Here is a 14,355-nt window from a genome sequence, read left to right as displayed (position 1 = left end):
GCCTACCGCGACGGCTCGCCGCCCGGCGGAGAGAGACAGCCTCGCTCGCCGCCACAGCTCAGTCTCTCTTGCTCTTGCATCATCACGTAAAAGAAGAGCGTAAGGCGATGGCAGTGGGCCCACCCACGGATGACTTCAGGCCGCGAGAGTCCTCCAAAAAGGAGTTTCAAAGCCCTCTCACAAGGCGGAAGTCGAAGAAGAAGAAGAAAGTCAGAAGGGACAAACACTATGAGAAATAAATGGTGCGGCTTGTGTCCGAAGCGCCTATTTCTCATAGAGTGTCATTTCTGACTTCCGTTTTGCTCTTCTTCGCAGGCGGGGGTGGCAGTAATTTTGAAATGCTTTCTAGTTGCGTCATGCTTTCGTCAGGTAGAATTTCTGATATGGCGCACTTGAAGGTCCAATATTGGCAGTGTCGGATTATCAATGATTGTACCCCTCAGGAATAGGCAGACCTGGAAAAGTGCTGATACCATGCTCCCCCTCTCTCACCTCTCACGTCGAGTACTATAAATCCCAAATCCGCGCCACGGAGGGGCCAGGACGCTAATACTCGCGCCTCGTGCTGGTGCCCCTCGAGCAGTCCGGTTGATAAGCCCGGTACAAGCCGCAGTCTTTAGTCTTTCCGACCCCACGCCAGACGTCGGCCGAGGAAGTCCCAAGTCCCACCTTGCGGCGCGGCAGCCCCGGCGACGACGACCTATCAGGCAGCGAGACGCGCGGCGAGACGAGTGGTGTGACTGAACGGACTCGGGGCAGCGGAGCCAGCGGCGGTCGCGACAGATGTGAGTACGGGTGCGAGGTGCGTGGCTCGCGGCCGCGGTCGCGCCGCGGGGAAGGCGAGGGGGAATGCCCATGGCGTGTTCAGTTTCCAGCAGTAGTGCGGTTCGCGCAGGTACGCGTCGCAGCCGGAAGCCCCCGAACTTGGCTGCGACGATGAAAAATAAACAGTCCCATCCTCGTTTGCGGTCGCCAGTCCGCGGCGGGGCGCACAGGCGGACGCGCGAGGCCGAGTGGCGTGTCGCGCGTTTCTCACGGTTTCTCATCAAGGAGTGAGCCGCACCGGAGTGCCGTAGTGGCGCCCCCTGGCCGGCCGGCTGCTTTTGCTTCTTTTTCGGCTTCGGCGGGTACTCGTTACTCGCCTTCCGCGAGGCCCGCCGCCCCTCCCACGGTCACGGGGTCGATCCACGCCGGGCCCAACGGGCCACTCGCCGCCGCCGGCAAGCTTTTCAATAGATTCCGTTTCAGACAGTGTCGGCGTCGGCCCACCTGCGACACCATGGCCAGGTCCCTGCTGGCCGGCCTCGCGGCCCTGCTCTGCCTGTTGCACGTCCAGGTAAGAACGTCGGTGAGTCTTAGTCGGTGCGACATGTCGGAAACGGCTTTGCACGCGTTTGCACGTCCACCCCGCCTCTCTGCTGCAGGCCTCCACGGTGGAGGACACGCACTACGTCGCCGCCGTCGTGGACCTCACCGTGCCGGTCAACTTCAAGCTGACGGCCGAGGAGAACATCATGAGGAATGTCGCGGCCCTGGAGGAGTTCATGGCCAGCGCTGAGAAGCAGGTTGGTCTGGGGGTGGGCGGTTTGCCGGCCCTTCGATAGGCGCGACGCTAAACGGCGCTCTGCTCCAGAACGTGGACATCATCGTGTTCCCCGAGGAGGGCTTGAAGGGCCTCGCCGTCAGCCCCTACCCCATGGCCGTCCCTGCGGCCGAGAACAACGTCACCCCCTGCGAAGTGGAGGACTCGCCCAAGGTAAGGTCCCCGCTGCGGGGTCGGTAGCCGCCGAACACGCCATCAGAGTGTATCACCTCCTCTCCGCCGCAGCCGCTGCGTGAGCTGTCGTGCATGGCGGCCAAGTACGGCATGTACCTGGTCGTGAACCTGGTGCAGAAGGTGCCCTGCACCAAGGCGGAGGACGCCAAGTGCCCGTCGCGGAACTACTTCCAGTACAACACGAACGTGGTGTTCGACCGCAAAGGCAAGATCATCGCGAGGTGCGTGCGAGAATAGTATACAGTGGCGCGATCGGCCTCTCGTGGCATTTCAGCACGAAAAGTGTACCGGTCCGTGCTCTCGCCCAGGTACCACAAATACAACTTGTTCGGAGAGCCCGGCAACAACGTCCCGCCCTCCGTGGAGTACGTGACGTTCGACACCGACTTCGGCGTGCGCTTCGGCATGTTCATCTGCTTCGACATTCTCTTCGACAAGCCCTCGGCCCAGCTGGCGCGCTTGCAGAACGTCACCGACTTCGTGTTCAGCGCCGCCTGGTTCTCCGAGGTGCCGTTCCTGTCGGGTGAGCCCAAGTAGATGTTTAGATTTCAGAGGAAATGCGGCAAAAGCTGCGTGCTGCTTTTGGCGGAAGATGGTCGAAGGTCAGCGTGCCCGGGCGCTGTGTGGTTCACGTGGGTTTTACAACGAACTGGCCCTGCTTGCAGCTGTGCAGGCGCACTCGGGCTGGGCGCACGCCCTGGACGTGAACCTCATCGCCGCGGCCTTCAACTACCCCAGCAGTGGCGCGACGGGCAGCGGCATCTACCGCGGCAGGGACGGCATCCTGGCCTACGTGTTCAACCCCCGCGCCGAGTCCACCATGCTGGTGCGCAGCGTCCCGAAGCACGGACAGCCGAGCACGGCGACGGCGCTGCCGCTGCTGGACCAGCTCGACCCGAGGAACAACTACGCGTCCAGCGACACGGACCCCGTCGACTCCGTCAAGCCCCTTCGCATGATTCAGGACAACTTGACCATGTACAGCACGACGCTGATGCCGCGGCCCGCCGTGGGCGAGACCCAGCAGTGGGAGCAGGTGGTCGTCAACAACGGCCTGCGCTGCACCTTCAACACCAGGCTGACGGGGACAACTCTCTACTCGGTAATCCATTCATGTGTTTCGAAAGAGAGCGCCTCTTTTGCCAGAAGCCGGCCGTTTTGAAGCTGAACTCCCCCCCCCCCCCCCCCCCGGTCTTCCTGTTCCTCCAGATGCGCAGTGCCGCCGCGAGCATCCACGGCGCTTCCTCCCCCGCCAGGGCAGCGGCCGCCGACCCCGAGGAGGCCGAGGCCGAGGACTTCGATGGGATGTACTACCGGGTAGCCGCCTTCAGTGGCGTGCGCGACCACTCGGGCGTCGCCTCCACTGGCGTGCAGGTCAGTGCAACGCGTGGGTTCAGATCCCAAGCGGGCACGTCCGTGGGCAAAACGTGTGACAAAACCTGCCCACACACGAGAAAAAAGTGGAAAGAAATGGGGAGATTTGAACCCACCCTCTCCTTCCCTCAGGTTTGCGGAATCATTTCGTGTCGGAACAAGGAGTTGTCGTCCTGCGGGTGGAACGTCGCCAACCTCAACAACCCCACGGTCCGCTGGACCGAGTTCGTCAACGTCCACATCACGGCGGAGTTCGACCGCCAAAACACGCTGCAGTTCGTTTCCACACAGGCGGGGCCGCGGTACGACCCCCTGCCGGCCTACCTGTACGACTTCGCAAGGTACGTAGCCAACCAACGCCCGAGGCCTGCGAAGCGAGGTGAGGGGAAGCGCCTGTGGAGTCCATGAGGCCAGCCCGCCCAACTCCCCCGTCGCGCAGTGTTGCCTACCCTCGACTTCACAGGCGCTTCAGCCTTCAGCTTGCCTCAGTGCCGGTGCGGTGACCTTCACCAACTTTTCTGCTTTGTGATTCCGACAGTTCTGACGGTTCCACCGGTGACAAGCAAAAGAAGAGCCTCGTTCTGAAGAAGCCCGTCGTGGACCTGCGCACCTTCGCCATATATGGACGTAAATTTGACTGGGACGGGAAAACTCCGACAGGCTATTGACTTCATCATTCATCATGACTGATACTCGAGGGTGAGGCACATAAAATAATTTCCTTAGGGTTGAAATGAGGATAGCAACGCGTGGCTTATCTGAGATTTATTCATCACAGGCAAACAACTGATACAGCGTCAAGAGCAAGTACCAGCATAGAAGAAATATCAATATTTACAAGAAAAGAAGAGCTGACCCATTTGCATGGAGGTCACTTGTTCACTTCATTTGGAGTGGCAGCATCTCAAGTTTCATAGCTTGCAGTGGAATGTCACTAGTATTTTGTGATCTATTTCACTGGAGAATATAAAACAGAAATCAATGATAATAATATCAATATTGTATCCTTGTGGCCAACAATCCAATGTACACAGACTGGACACGCATGCAATTTATCTAACAATATTACCCTTGCTGCAAAAGACACATCTTTCTTATCAGACAGAGTACAAAGAGTACAAATACTTTAGTTGAGTTAAAACAAAAATTTTGTAAGAAAATTGAGAACAGAATGAGATATTTATATAAATGAAAAGAAGAAGCAACATCAAAGAAATTATAGCTGTGTCAAACGGTATACTTATAGACTAATTCATCCGTTAAACTACTTAGAGTACATAAGAAACATGAATTAAATTAAAATGGCAAATACCCAGCCTAGGGTACATATTTAATCATCATAAAACAAAAACACAGCAAAATACAAAAACTTACAAAAACAATAATTTATGAATTAAAAAGAGCAAAGGTATGAGTGGTACAGATTTGTTCACTAAGCGCTTATTTATGGCTTGCAAGTTAATGATTGGCCTCTAATTGCAATAGGTTTACATTTAAGTACAGGGTAAATGGGTACTGGCTATGATCACACCTAATGTCAATGATTTGAAGGTTTGAAATTTGCACAGAACAGCATACTAACAAAGTTCACAGAGAGCCGCAATAACAAGCATAATATGAAAAAACAATGTGTACCAGAACGTCTACAGCTTGCATGAAAAAAGATTAAAAAATGAACTGTTAACACAGTAAAACTCACAAACATAGTATCGACAAGGTAGACAATGTGTTTGGTTCTCAAACCGTAATGATATGTCTTGTCATAATTATAGGCAGCTGTTTTTTAAAAGATTAAAAACACGCAAACTCAGAATGTGATAACTGCTGAACTTTTGAATGAGTTTTAGCCAAAAGTTGAAACAAAAGGTTTCAAGAAACAGCAAAGGACCCACTGAGGCAGAGTCAGATTTAAAATTACTTAACAACTTCAGATACTCTTATCAAGCAAAGATAAGAAATGAAATAATGGCAACACAAACTCTATACGAAAACAATAAAAATTTTAAGAATTCTGATATGCTCAAATAAAATGAAAGACTTCCTTCTTTCTCAAAACAGATATGCAATTCTGTATGAAGCACAAATTGTACAAGATATAAAACTTACCATGATTGGCATCAAAATTAGACTCATTGATGACAAACAATAATAGAATAAGAAAGATGAAAACAATATGGCCAAAGACAACAAAATAATATCAAATAAACCTGAATTTCTTACAGATCAGAACAGTCTTAAATTACTAATACTGTGGTCCAAAAACAAAAAAGAAGTTTCAAACAAAAAAATGGCACAGGAATAACGAAGTTGAGGTAAACAAATTAGGAAAAAAAAAAGGCAAACTTACACGTCGCACCCTTTACAAACATTTATACAGGTAGAAACTAGAAAGACTTAGTATTCAGATAATACACTGTACAAAGTATACATGTTACCATGTGTACCAGAGCTTACGTCCCAACAATCACGTCTCAGAGCGATCACGGCTACCAGATCTGGAGGGTCTACGTTCAAGGGCACAGGACGGTTTGGAAACACTTCCAATGACTGGCTCTTCCTTCCCTCTTTCCCTTAGTCCAATAAAACTCTCTCTTAAACGACCCACGGCAGTATCTCGGAGTACTGGGGCAATCAAACTAATTGCAGGTCTATCCAATCTTTCTACAGAAACAGATGGTGATGAAGCATATCCATCTGACAAAGATGACACCTGAGTGCCGGCATCTACAGTGATGGGAGTGGACAGAAGAGAACGCATACTTCGTCTTGTTTCTGGATTGCCCGTTTGTGTACTACAAGAGGACATTGTAACAGGTTCATCTCTTGCTCCCTGAGTGGAAGGTGGCGAATAAACAGGGGTTGGTGGTGGTGGTACAGCACTGAGGAGGGCATCACTTTCATGAGCAACATTGTCTTCACAGTCATCCTCAACTGCAGTAATTCTGCACAAGAAAAGGAAAACATAATTTAATTTGAAACTACTGTCCTTTGAATCAAAAAATAAATTAAGTATAGCATTAAGGTACCTATTGGTCATTACCTGGAAAGGTCTTCTGAAGCCACAGTTCGTGAGAGGTTTTCATGCGAGACATAAGGTGGGGGTGGTCCCTCCCGAGGCGGTGTGGATACAACTTCAGAATATGGAGGGGGATCCACTGGTCTACCCACAAACTGAACACCATTGTTGATGTTGTAGGTCACAAGCAGCCCCGGACGAGTGTGCCCAAAAAACAAATCAACATCATACATTTGCTGAGTTATTCTTCCATGCCTACTGACTCCATAATTGTCGTGAGTGCCAGGACTTATTGTCGCTCCCGCCATCAGAGTGCGTTTCATATGAACTCGGCAGATAGCAATGACCAGTATTGTAACTATAACCATGAAAGCCATTGCACAACCTGTAAAATAATATTTTTTATAAAACAGACATCCAGGTATAATGTTAATATCATCATAAAAGATATAATCACAGTACCAATCACAGTAACAATTGTGGTTTGAAGGAATCCCATTTGATTCAATGATGGAGGTTCCGTCTCATCTATCAGGCCTATGAGTTAAAAAAAGAAAAATGTTGAACACACTCAAAAAAGAGAATGGTACATATTAATACTTGGAAAAGTATGAGCCTACCTTTAATGTTTGATATGTGATCAAAAGCAAACAGACTGTCATTCGTTCCTAGAAAGTTCAAAATAAGGTAATTATTTAATAAAATAGAATTAAAAAAACACATCATACCTATAAAAATATTCTGTTTACTAACTTTTGCAACATTCTTTGTAAGGATAAGTAGCATTACAATCTGGCTTAGAATTGGGACAACACCAACTATGTGGAATACAACGACCATCCTCACAGAGCAGCTTGTCTTTGCATGGATTAATGGGATCTGAAACAGGGCCCAAAATATTTAACATTGACTTTTTCATTACTAACAACTGTACAAATCTGTACAATATTTTGACTATACCACAATTAGCTAGGTGAGCACTTTCATCCTCTCCATTTGCACAATCTGGTTTCCCATCACATACATATCTTTTAAATATACAGTGTGAGGGACTGGCCGGTTTACTTGGACACTCGAACATTTTCTGACTGCAGTTTTCTGAAGAGAAATATTAAAAAACAAAGCATGAGAACAGTCAAAGTAATACTCATGAGCACAACAAATATGGAAGAAGACTATCGACAATGTCAGCGGCTTACTTAGAACAAAAACCTGCACTGATGTTTGAAGGATATCTCCACTGGATCCCTTTGTAATTTCCCGAGCTTCACATTTGTATTCTCCAGAATGAGTTTCAAGAAGGTGGGTGATATACAGGGACTTAGAGTTGTAGGCAGCAGACGAAATTTGTACATTCCTGACAAAGGATGAAAAATTATAGAAAATTTAACAAAATAGAGAACTTGTCAAGAAGAACAATGCAGATAAAAACTACTCACTCATTGGTTGGTAGCATCCAGGATAAATTGAACTTGGGAAGAGACTTGAGTCCATTTGGCCTCCAGATAATGCGGCATGTCAAATTAAGAGAATCTGTCACTCTCTTGTGTAAAAGGTTTTCATTGTTTCTAACTTCAGGCAATATTTCCAGTTGAGGGCTCAGAGAATTGAACCTTTCATCTGCACCTGAAAAAATTAGGAGCGTTGATGAGTTTTATCAGAAGGTCAGAAAACAAAAAGTACATGATGTGAACTCAATTAAACAGCAAACAAAATGAATGACTAGTACATAAATTTACCTAACCTACATAAATGCAAATTTGAGTCTGGGCTTACCTCTAACTCGAGCCAGGAAAGTGATTGCGAACCATAGCAAAAAAATTATAGCCATAATTTTACTAACGTATTTTAATGTTCGATAATGTTCATTTCTGTAAATTTGATCCCGTATCATGCCTTCCCTTGTAGCTTACAAATTTATTCGTACGGAATACATTGAAACATCACAACGTTAACACGAAGGTTAACGGTATAGATTCACAGAAATGTGTACAATACGTTAATTGAAAAATTGAAACGTTCGCCCATATTGTTTTTAAGATAATGATATCAAACATTATCTGTCAAAATCAACAAGACATCTTGAATGAAAGAAAAGTGAACAATCGCGACAACAAGCCAAAGCCGCTGCTGTTTGATAAGGCGGAGAAGGGTCATTCCACTAGCCCTAGCCCTAGTTTTTGGGTTTCCTTCCACGAGACATGGAAGAAAGGTTCGAATCTGAACGGATTATGACTTTGGACCCAGCCATACTTTAAATCTCGCTTTAAACTGCGGAGAAAGCCGAGAAAGCCAACAAGGCTCTACAAAGGCGGTGTTTTTTTTTAAATGTACGGAATTTTTCATACGCCGGAGTGCTGGGACCGACGGTATTGTTGTGTTCGGCTCACGTATCTTTCAAAGGAGTATTTCACGTATTCTTTTTAATGGATTTAAAAATTCTTTGGTTGATAATAAAAGTTGAAACATAAACTAGATGATAACCTTGAAGTATTTTATTGTCAGTTTTATTTACACTTGTTTCCACGCCTTATTAAAATCGCAGTGAGGAGACAGCTTGCTAGCAATGGCTAGATCCGCAGTAAGTCGATAAGCTCTCCTGTCCTGTTTGTCTCTCCCCTTTATTTGACTTGAATATTAAATCTTTACCTTGGTTTTAGGAAGCTATTGTTATCGTCTTGGATGTCGGTCAAAGTGTTGGAAGAGAAATTTCGTTGAATGGTGAAACATTCCTACACAACGCCCAGCTATGTGCTACGAAGATTATTCAAAAGAAGGTACTGACTGATTACTTATAGTTCTTTGATAAATTAGATTTTCAAGCAGAGCAGAAGTTACTTTGGGTTGATACTGAAGGTATTTTCGATTGTACAATGTTTTAGATTTTCACACGATCAAAGGACGAAATCGGTCTTATCCTGTTGGGTTCCGAAGACACCAATAATCCTCTGGCAAATGATGAAAATTATAACAATATTGAGATTCGTCATCAGCTTCAGTGTGCCAATTGGAGGATGGTGCAAACTATCAGCAGCTTCAAAAAGGGCACATCCGTTGACGGCGACTGGTTGGATGCCCTAATAGTTGCTGCTGACTTTATGAGGACTGCATCAGAGTATGGTCTAGGGTGTTTGATTTTTCAAACTCCATTTTCTTACTTAATTGTCTGCAACTTATGCTTTAATTTTATTTTTTCAGAGGAAAAAAATTTAAAGAAAGGAAGATAGTTATTCTTACCAACTTCAAGTCTGATGTTAGTGATGATGAGGTAAATTTTGTGATTGAAGCCCTTCAAACTGAAAAGATTCAAGTAATTGTCATGTAAGTTTACTGCTCTTCTGTTTGTTTTATTTTTCACTAGAATTGTGGAGGTACTTAATAACACAATGAAAATAAAAAATCCATTCCATTATACTGAGCAGAATCCTTCGTTCTCCTCACATTGTGATTTTTCTTTTGTAAAAACAGATCTATTCAAAAAATTATTATTCTTTTAATTGTTGCAGTGGCCCTCAAGTGTACAAAAGTCAGACCCAAGAGATGGAACTGGATGGAGACCTTAAAAGCCAAGATCAAAAACAAGGGGAAGCTCTTATGGCTAAGATAATAGATTCTGTAAGATGCTAAATGAATGCTATTGTAGGGTCATAATTTCTACTTTATGTTTGGTTCTCACATAATAAGTGTTTTGGCAGGTTGAGGGCAGTGTGTTATGCAGCTTCGAAGATGCCATGTACTCACTCATGTACTTTGGGACCAAAAAAGTTAGACCTACACCCTGGTCTACCACCATGGAGATTGGATCCAAGGTTAAAATCCCTATAACAGCATACAAAAAGGCAAATACATTTCAATTCTAGTTTCAGTAGAAAAATATTGGAGGATATCAAAAGTTAATTTATGAATTTAATTTTATAGATATCAGAGGTACAGAGATTAACTGCAAATGATGTTGTTATACCCTCCAAGCTGAAGACAATGTCTACACTCTCAAGCCAAGACTCAGTTTCTCAGGTTGACTTAGTTTTCATTCTATCCAGTCATTTATTTTATTTGCTTAGCTTGGTCTTCATCCTGCTAAACTATTTGTTTTAGGATCCTGATGCAAAATCGGCGGAACTAGTTAACGCAGTGTCTCAAAATGAGACAGTTTCTCAGGTTGACTTGGTATTTTTCTTTCTTTACAGTCATTTATTTTATGTCCTTAGCTTGGTCTCCATCCTGCTAAACTTTTTGTTTTAGGATCCTGATGCAAAATCGCCAGAACTAATTAATGCAGCACTTGAAGATGAAGATGACTTTGGTGACTCCAAAAATCTGGAATATGTTGCAAAGGACCGTATTTATACAACTATTGGAGATGAAGCAACCCCTGTTGATATCAACGAATTGATTGAGGGCTATATGTTTGGAGAAACATTAGTACCTGTTACAGGTACAACCAAACTACCATTCCGTCCGAAGCCTATTGTGTTTCTTTAAATTCCTGTGCCTGTTGTAAATGTGTATGTCAATTTTTTTTTTTCAGAGGATGACAAACCAGAACTAGTATATGAGTCTGGGCCCAAATGTCTGAGTGTTTTGGGCTTCACAGACAAAGGTAATGTGCCTCTGTATTATTTCAAAGGTGAATGCCATCAAATTTTTCCTCAGAAGGAAGAGGTTTGTTTATTCAGATATATTGCAAATATTATTTGTCATGAGAATTTATTTCTGGTGATTTCTATTTCTATTTCTCTTTTTTTTTTTTTTTTGTGTTTTTTTTTTTTTTAATTTCTACCTTTATCTCTGCATAGAACTCAATGAGAGCCTTTGCAGCCTTAATTCAGGCCATGCATTCAAAGGACATGGTTGCAATTGTTCGAAAAGTTTACAGAATGAATAGTGCGCCTTTAATAGGTGCATTATTTCCCATGATAACTCCAGAGCTTCAAGTAAGTTGCCCCCATATATTAAGTTTGGTTCACTTATGCAGTAGTGGATCCTTTGTTTTATTGTGCGCTTGTCTTTTCCAGTGCTTCATTTTAGTTGAATTGCCTTTCTCTGAAAGTGTGAAAACACTCTTATTCCCCCCACTGGTCATTGATAAGAACAAACCGACAGAGAAGCAACTAAATGCTGTTGATCAGCTGATCCTGTCCATGAACTTAATGGAACTAGATGAGTAAGCAGACCAGAATAATGCACATCCTTTTTTTACTACCTTCATCAAATTACTCTTAGTTTGGTTTCATTTGTTTCGACTTTTGAATTGTTTTTAGTGATAATGAAACAGGAGAAGGAGCATATGATCCTCACAACACACCTGATCCATATGAACAACACTTTCACAGCCTTGTTGCCAAAAAAGTATTAAATGGAGGTGAATAGCCAGTTGGTGTTTGTGTTTATCTCAGTAGTATTGAGGTGATAAATGAATTTGGCACCTCTATCATTGTGGCTTCCTTTACAGAACTGTACATTAGTGGAAGTGACATTGATGAGGCTGTGATACGTTTGCTCACCCCAAAAGAAGAAATGCTTAATAAAGCAAAGCCAGCAGTTGAGAAAATTAAAGAACTGTTCACCCTTACAAAAATAACACCAAAGGAAGGTGCTCGAAATGCAGCTGCCGATATATTCAAACCGTAAGTACTTATTGTCTTTGTGCCCTTCCAGTGCAGATGTGGTTCTTCAACTTTTTTCTTTTAGAGACACAAAACCACTGGATATTGTTGATGTCAAAGTACCTTTGGCAAGTATGGATTCAAAACCTACACCTCCTCATATTGGAACCGTTCGTCCTGATAAAGATTTTATTTCCCTACTTAACCAAGGAGTGTCCCTGAATGAAGGTAGAACGTTTATTAACTTAAATTTTCTTACATTGCAGACATCTTTTTATGGCCCAGTGTGTTCAGCTGAACACCAGCAGGCCTTGCACCTTGCCCAGTGAATAAGTTTGAATTTTCCCTGAGCAAACATTTATTTTACAGCATGCAGTCTTTTGGATCAAGTAATAAGAGACATGGTGCATAAAGCATTTGATGCTGATGACTTTAAAAAGCCATTGAAATGTCTTCTACTTATGAGGAAAAAGTGTGTGGACTCTGATCCTACTGTTTACAATGACAAGATTACAATATTCAAGAAAGATCTCCCAGCTGAAAAAGTTGGGTTTTGGCAGTTAATTGTTAACGGTCGGTTCTCAAGTATCAGTTGTGTGCAATGATTCAAGTAAGCAATGTTCAATGTCTCATCTGAAATTTTTTTCAGAGGAAGCAGGTCTTATTACAACATCTGAATCCCATCTCAGCACCATCCATATAGAAGAAGCACAAAAGTTTTTGCAGGTAAATGATGTTAATGATGTGATGTTGCCTACCCAGGATGTTGATGAAGATATAGATGATTTGGTAAGTAGAACTACATAACTACCAGTTAAATCAAACATGAAGATTCGTTTCTTTATTTCATAAGTTGCATCTTGATATTCACAGATAAATCAAATGTGAATGCTGCAAGGCTCTCTATCCAGGCTCTATCAATTGGAAATATGAATGGTACTTTCAAAAGCATGCTTGCACATTGTATTTTTTTATTCTTTGTAAATAAACATCATAATAATCCTTGTAGTTTATTTTTTACAACTGGGCATGTATACCATCACAAAGGTGCTAATGAATAAATTTATGAAAAAAATAAATTAGGTGAGTATTAGAATATACATTAAGTGATTTCATAGGTGTCACCGCTGAGCATCATCCTCATCCTCATCTTCCTCCTCTTCTTCATCTTCCTCTTCATCCACCTCCTCTTCATCCTCATCTTCTTCATCTTCAACCCCTTCATTATCATTATCATCATCCTCTATTTCCTCTTCTTCTTCCTCACCACCTTCTTCATCGTCTTCTTCATCATCACTTGATTCAGAACTTGATATAATGTCAGTAATTCCTTCTTTCTTCATTATCTCTTTATATTCCCTCACAGTTATTTTTTTAGGGATGATTTCTGAAATTGGTGGAGTATATTAGAAGTGCAACAGCCATGGCACCGACATTTGAAGTGCAGCTTTAATATATTTACCTCTTAGGAAAAATAAGTTTCCTTTGGACTGCACAACCTTGGCAACATCAGAATAGTCCACTTTTGATGTATCCCCATTCTTGAGTGCTTCTCTGGCTAAGTTCTGAATGAACAGCTCCTGTAAATACAACATTAAAATAAAATTATTAACTTCGGAGAGAAGAGAGTTCTCCTTGGGACAGCGGTAACCTGAGAAAAAACTGAATATAGATCAGCGAACCCAAATCTTTCAGATGTGAAAAGATAAGCAGCAGGGCTTTTGGAATCGATCGTACTTTTTAAGAATCACGGTTACGTGACAGAGAGATACGTGAAACTGGATACAAGGAAAACCTAACCCTACGCCTGTAGTCACAGACGGCTCGGAAGGCAGGTGGAAGCCGCATAAAACCAACTTACGGTAGCTTTCGTAACAACGGCAAGGGAATCCTGGGGAACTGAGTCGACATCTGGTGAGCTTTTCATTATAGTTTTAACTCTAGAGATGGGTAGTTGAAGTTCTTTCATTTTGCCGGACATAACACTGTTAACTGTTGACAGTAAACTGAGCGGTCGGCCACCTGAAAGAAATAGGAGCCGAGGGGTGGGGGCGCTGGAGGGGAGGGGCTCCTACCCTACGGCCATCCGGAGGGGACCCGGGGTGTCGAAACTAAACGGTCCAACCTATCCTAACCTAACCTAACGGGCTCGCGACAGATCTTTTTCTAACTCGTGACAGATCTTTCTCTAACTCGTGACAGATCTTTCTCTAACTCGCGGCAGATCTTTCTCTAACTCGCGACAGATCTTTCTCTAACTCGCGGCAGATCATTCTCTAACTCGCGATAGATCTTCCCGCCAAACGCGACCGAAAAAAAAGCACGGACGTGGAATCGAACCCGCGCCTGCAGCGTATGGCCCGGGGACGCAAGCCCCCATACCACCGTAGCAGCTCGACGAAGATGTGCCTGGCTGCATCCAGTATCGGCCACAGCACCGCTCCCCCCCACCCCAGCGGTCCCGTACCCCCACCCCCCCGAAGCTCGCGGCTCCTCCGACGCGACTCCGGGCAGGAAGGACTGCACAGGCGCAGGTCCAACTTAGAGAGCCTGCTATGTCCCAATATTTAAAAGGGGCCCCC

The 14,355-nt window shown here is 44.3% G+C and overlaps 4 protein-coding genes across 7 annotated transcripts; 2 read left to right on the top strand and 2 right to left on the bottom strand.

Moving 5' to 3' along the window:
* Positions 1 to 548: 548 nt before the first annotated feature.
* Positions 549 to 4,139, top strand: LOC117649186 (vanin-like protein 2). Of its 3 annotated transcripts, none has more exons than XM_034391686.1 (11): positions 549 to 785; positions 1,253 to 1,336; positions 1,425 to 1,565; positions 1,634 to 1,756; positions 1,829 to 1,998; positions 2,086 to 2,300; positions 2,443 to 2,879; positions 2,987 to 3,151; positions 3,284 to 3,492; positions 3,690 to 3,850; positions 3,930 to 4,139. In XM_034391686.1, the coding sequence occupies exons 2-10, from the start codon at positions 1,280 to 1,282 to the stop codon at positions 3,817 to 3,819; spliced, it is 1,647 nt and encodes a 548-aa protein (XP_034247577.1). In that variant the 5' UTR covers positions 549 to 785; positions 1,253 to 1,279; the 3' UTR covers positions 3,820 to 3,850; positions 3,930 to 4,139. The 3 variants fall into 3 exon arrangements, with proteins under 3 accessions (XP_034247577.1, XP_034247575.1, XP_034247576.1); XM_034391684.1 differs by having other exon boundaries at positions 550 to 785; positions 1,249 to 1,336; XM_034391685.1 differs by having other exon boundaries at positions 779 to 895; positions 1,249 to 1,336.
* LOC117649185 lies at positions 3,900 to 8,301 on the bottom strand. The gene is made up of 9 exons (XM_034391683.1): positions 7,944 to 8,301; positions 7,607 to 7,793; positions 7,367 to 7,524; positions 7,128 to 7,265; positions 6,921 to 7,046; positions 6,788 to 6,835; positions 6,630 to 6,704; positions 6,192 to 6,552; positions 3,900 to 6,093 (listed from the first exon to the last, which is right to left on the bottom strand). Exons 1-9 carry the CDS (start codon positions 8,059 to 8,061, stop codon positions 5,616 to 5,618), a joined length of 1,689 nt encoding a protein of 562 aa, XP_034247574.1. The 5' UTR covers positions 8,062 to 8,301; the 3' UTR covers positions 3,900 to 5,615.
* A 147-nt stretch (positions 8,302 to 8,448) lies between these two features.
* Positions 8,449 to 12,775, top strand: LOC117649184 (X-ray repair cross-complementing protein 5). 2 transcript variants are annotated; one of them, XM_034391682.1, is made up of 18 exons: positions 8,449 to 8,748; positions 8,828 to 8,944; positions 9,050 to 9,282; positions 9,366 to 9,488; positions 9,674 to 9,782; positions 9,863 to 10,006; positions 10,086 to 10,181; positions 10,263 to 10,325; positions 10,410 to 10,602; positions 10,696 to 10,829; positions 10,964 to 11,101; positions 11,183 to 11,331; positions 11,429 to 11,529; positions 11,620 to 11,794; positions 11,859 to 12,001; positions 12,143 to 12,346; positions 12,423 to 12,562; positions 12,647 to 12,775. In XM_034391682.1, the coding sequence occupies exons 1-18, from the start codon at positions 8,734 to 8,736 to the stop codon at positions 12,659 to 12,661; spliced, it is 2,292 nt and encodes a 763-aa protein (XP_034247573.1). In that variant the 5' UTR covers positions 8,449 to 8,733; the 3' UTR covers positions 12,662 to 12,775. The 2 variants fall into 2 exon arrangements, with proteins under 2 accessions (XP_034247573.1, XP_034247572.1); XM_034391681.1 differs by having other exon boundaries at positions 10,263 to 10,334.
* On the bottom strand, positions 12,721 to 14,075 carry LOC117649188 (chromatin accessibility complex protein 1-like). Its single transcript, XM_034391687.1, has 3 exons — positions 13,635 to 14,075; positions 13,236 to 13,353; positions 12,721 to 13,160 (listed from the first exon to the last, which is right to left on the bottom strand). Exons 1-3 carry the CDS (start codon positions 13,752 to 13,754, stop codon positions 12,895 to 12,897), a joined length of 504 nt encoding a protein of 167 aa, XP_034247578.1. The 5' UTR covers positions 13,755 to 14,075; the 3' UTR covers positions 12,721 to 12,894.
* Between the last annotated feature and the right edge of the window lie 280 nt (positions 14,076 to 14,355).

Source organism: Thrips palmi, unplaced genomic scaffold, assembly GCF_012932325.1.
Source record: "Thrips palmi isolate BJ-2018 unplaced genomic scaffold, TpBJ-2018v1 HiC_scaffold_4, whole genome shotgun sequence".
Lineage (NCBI taxonomy): Eukaryota > Metazoa > Arthropoda > Insecta > Thysanoptera > Thripidae > Thrips > Thrips palmi.
This window is presented reverse-complemented; position numbering and strand designations above follow the sequence as displayed.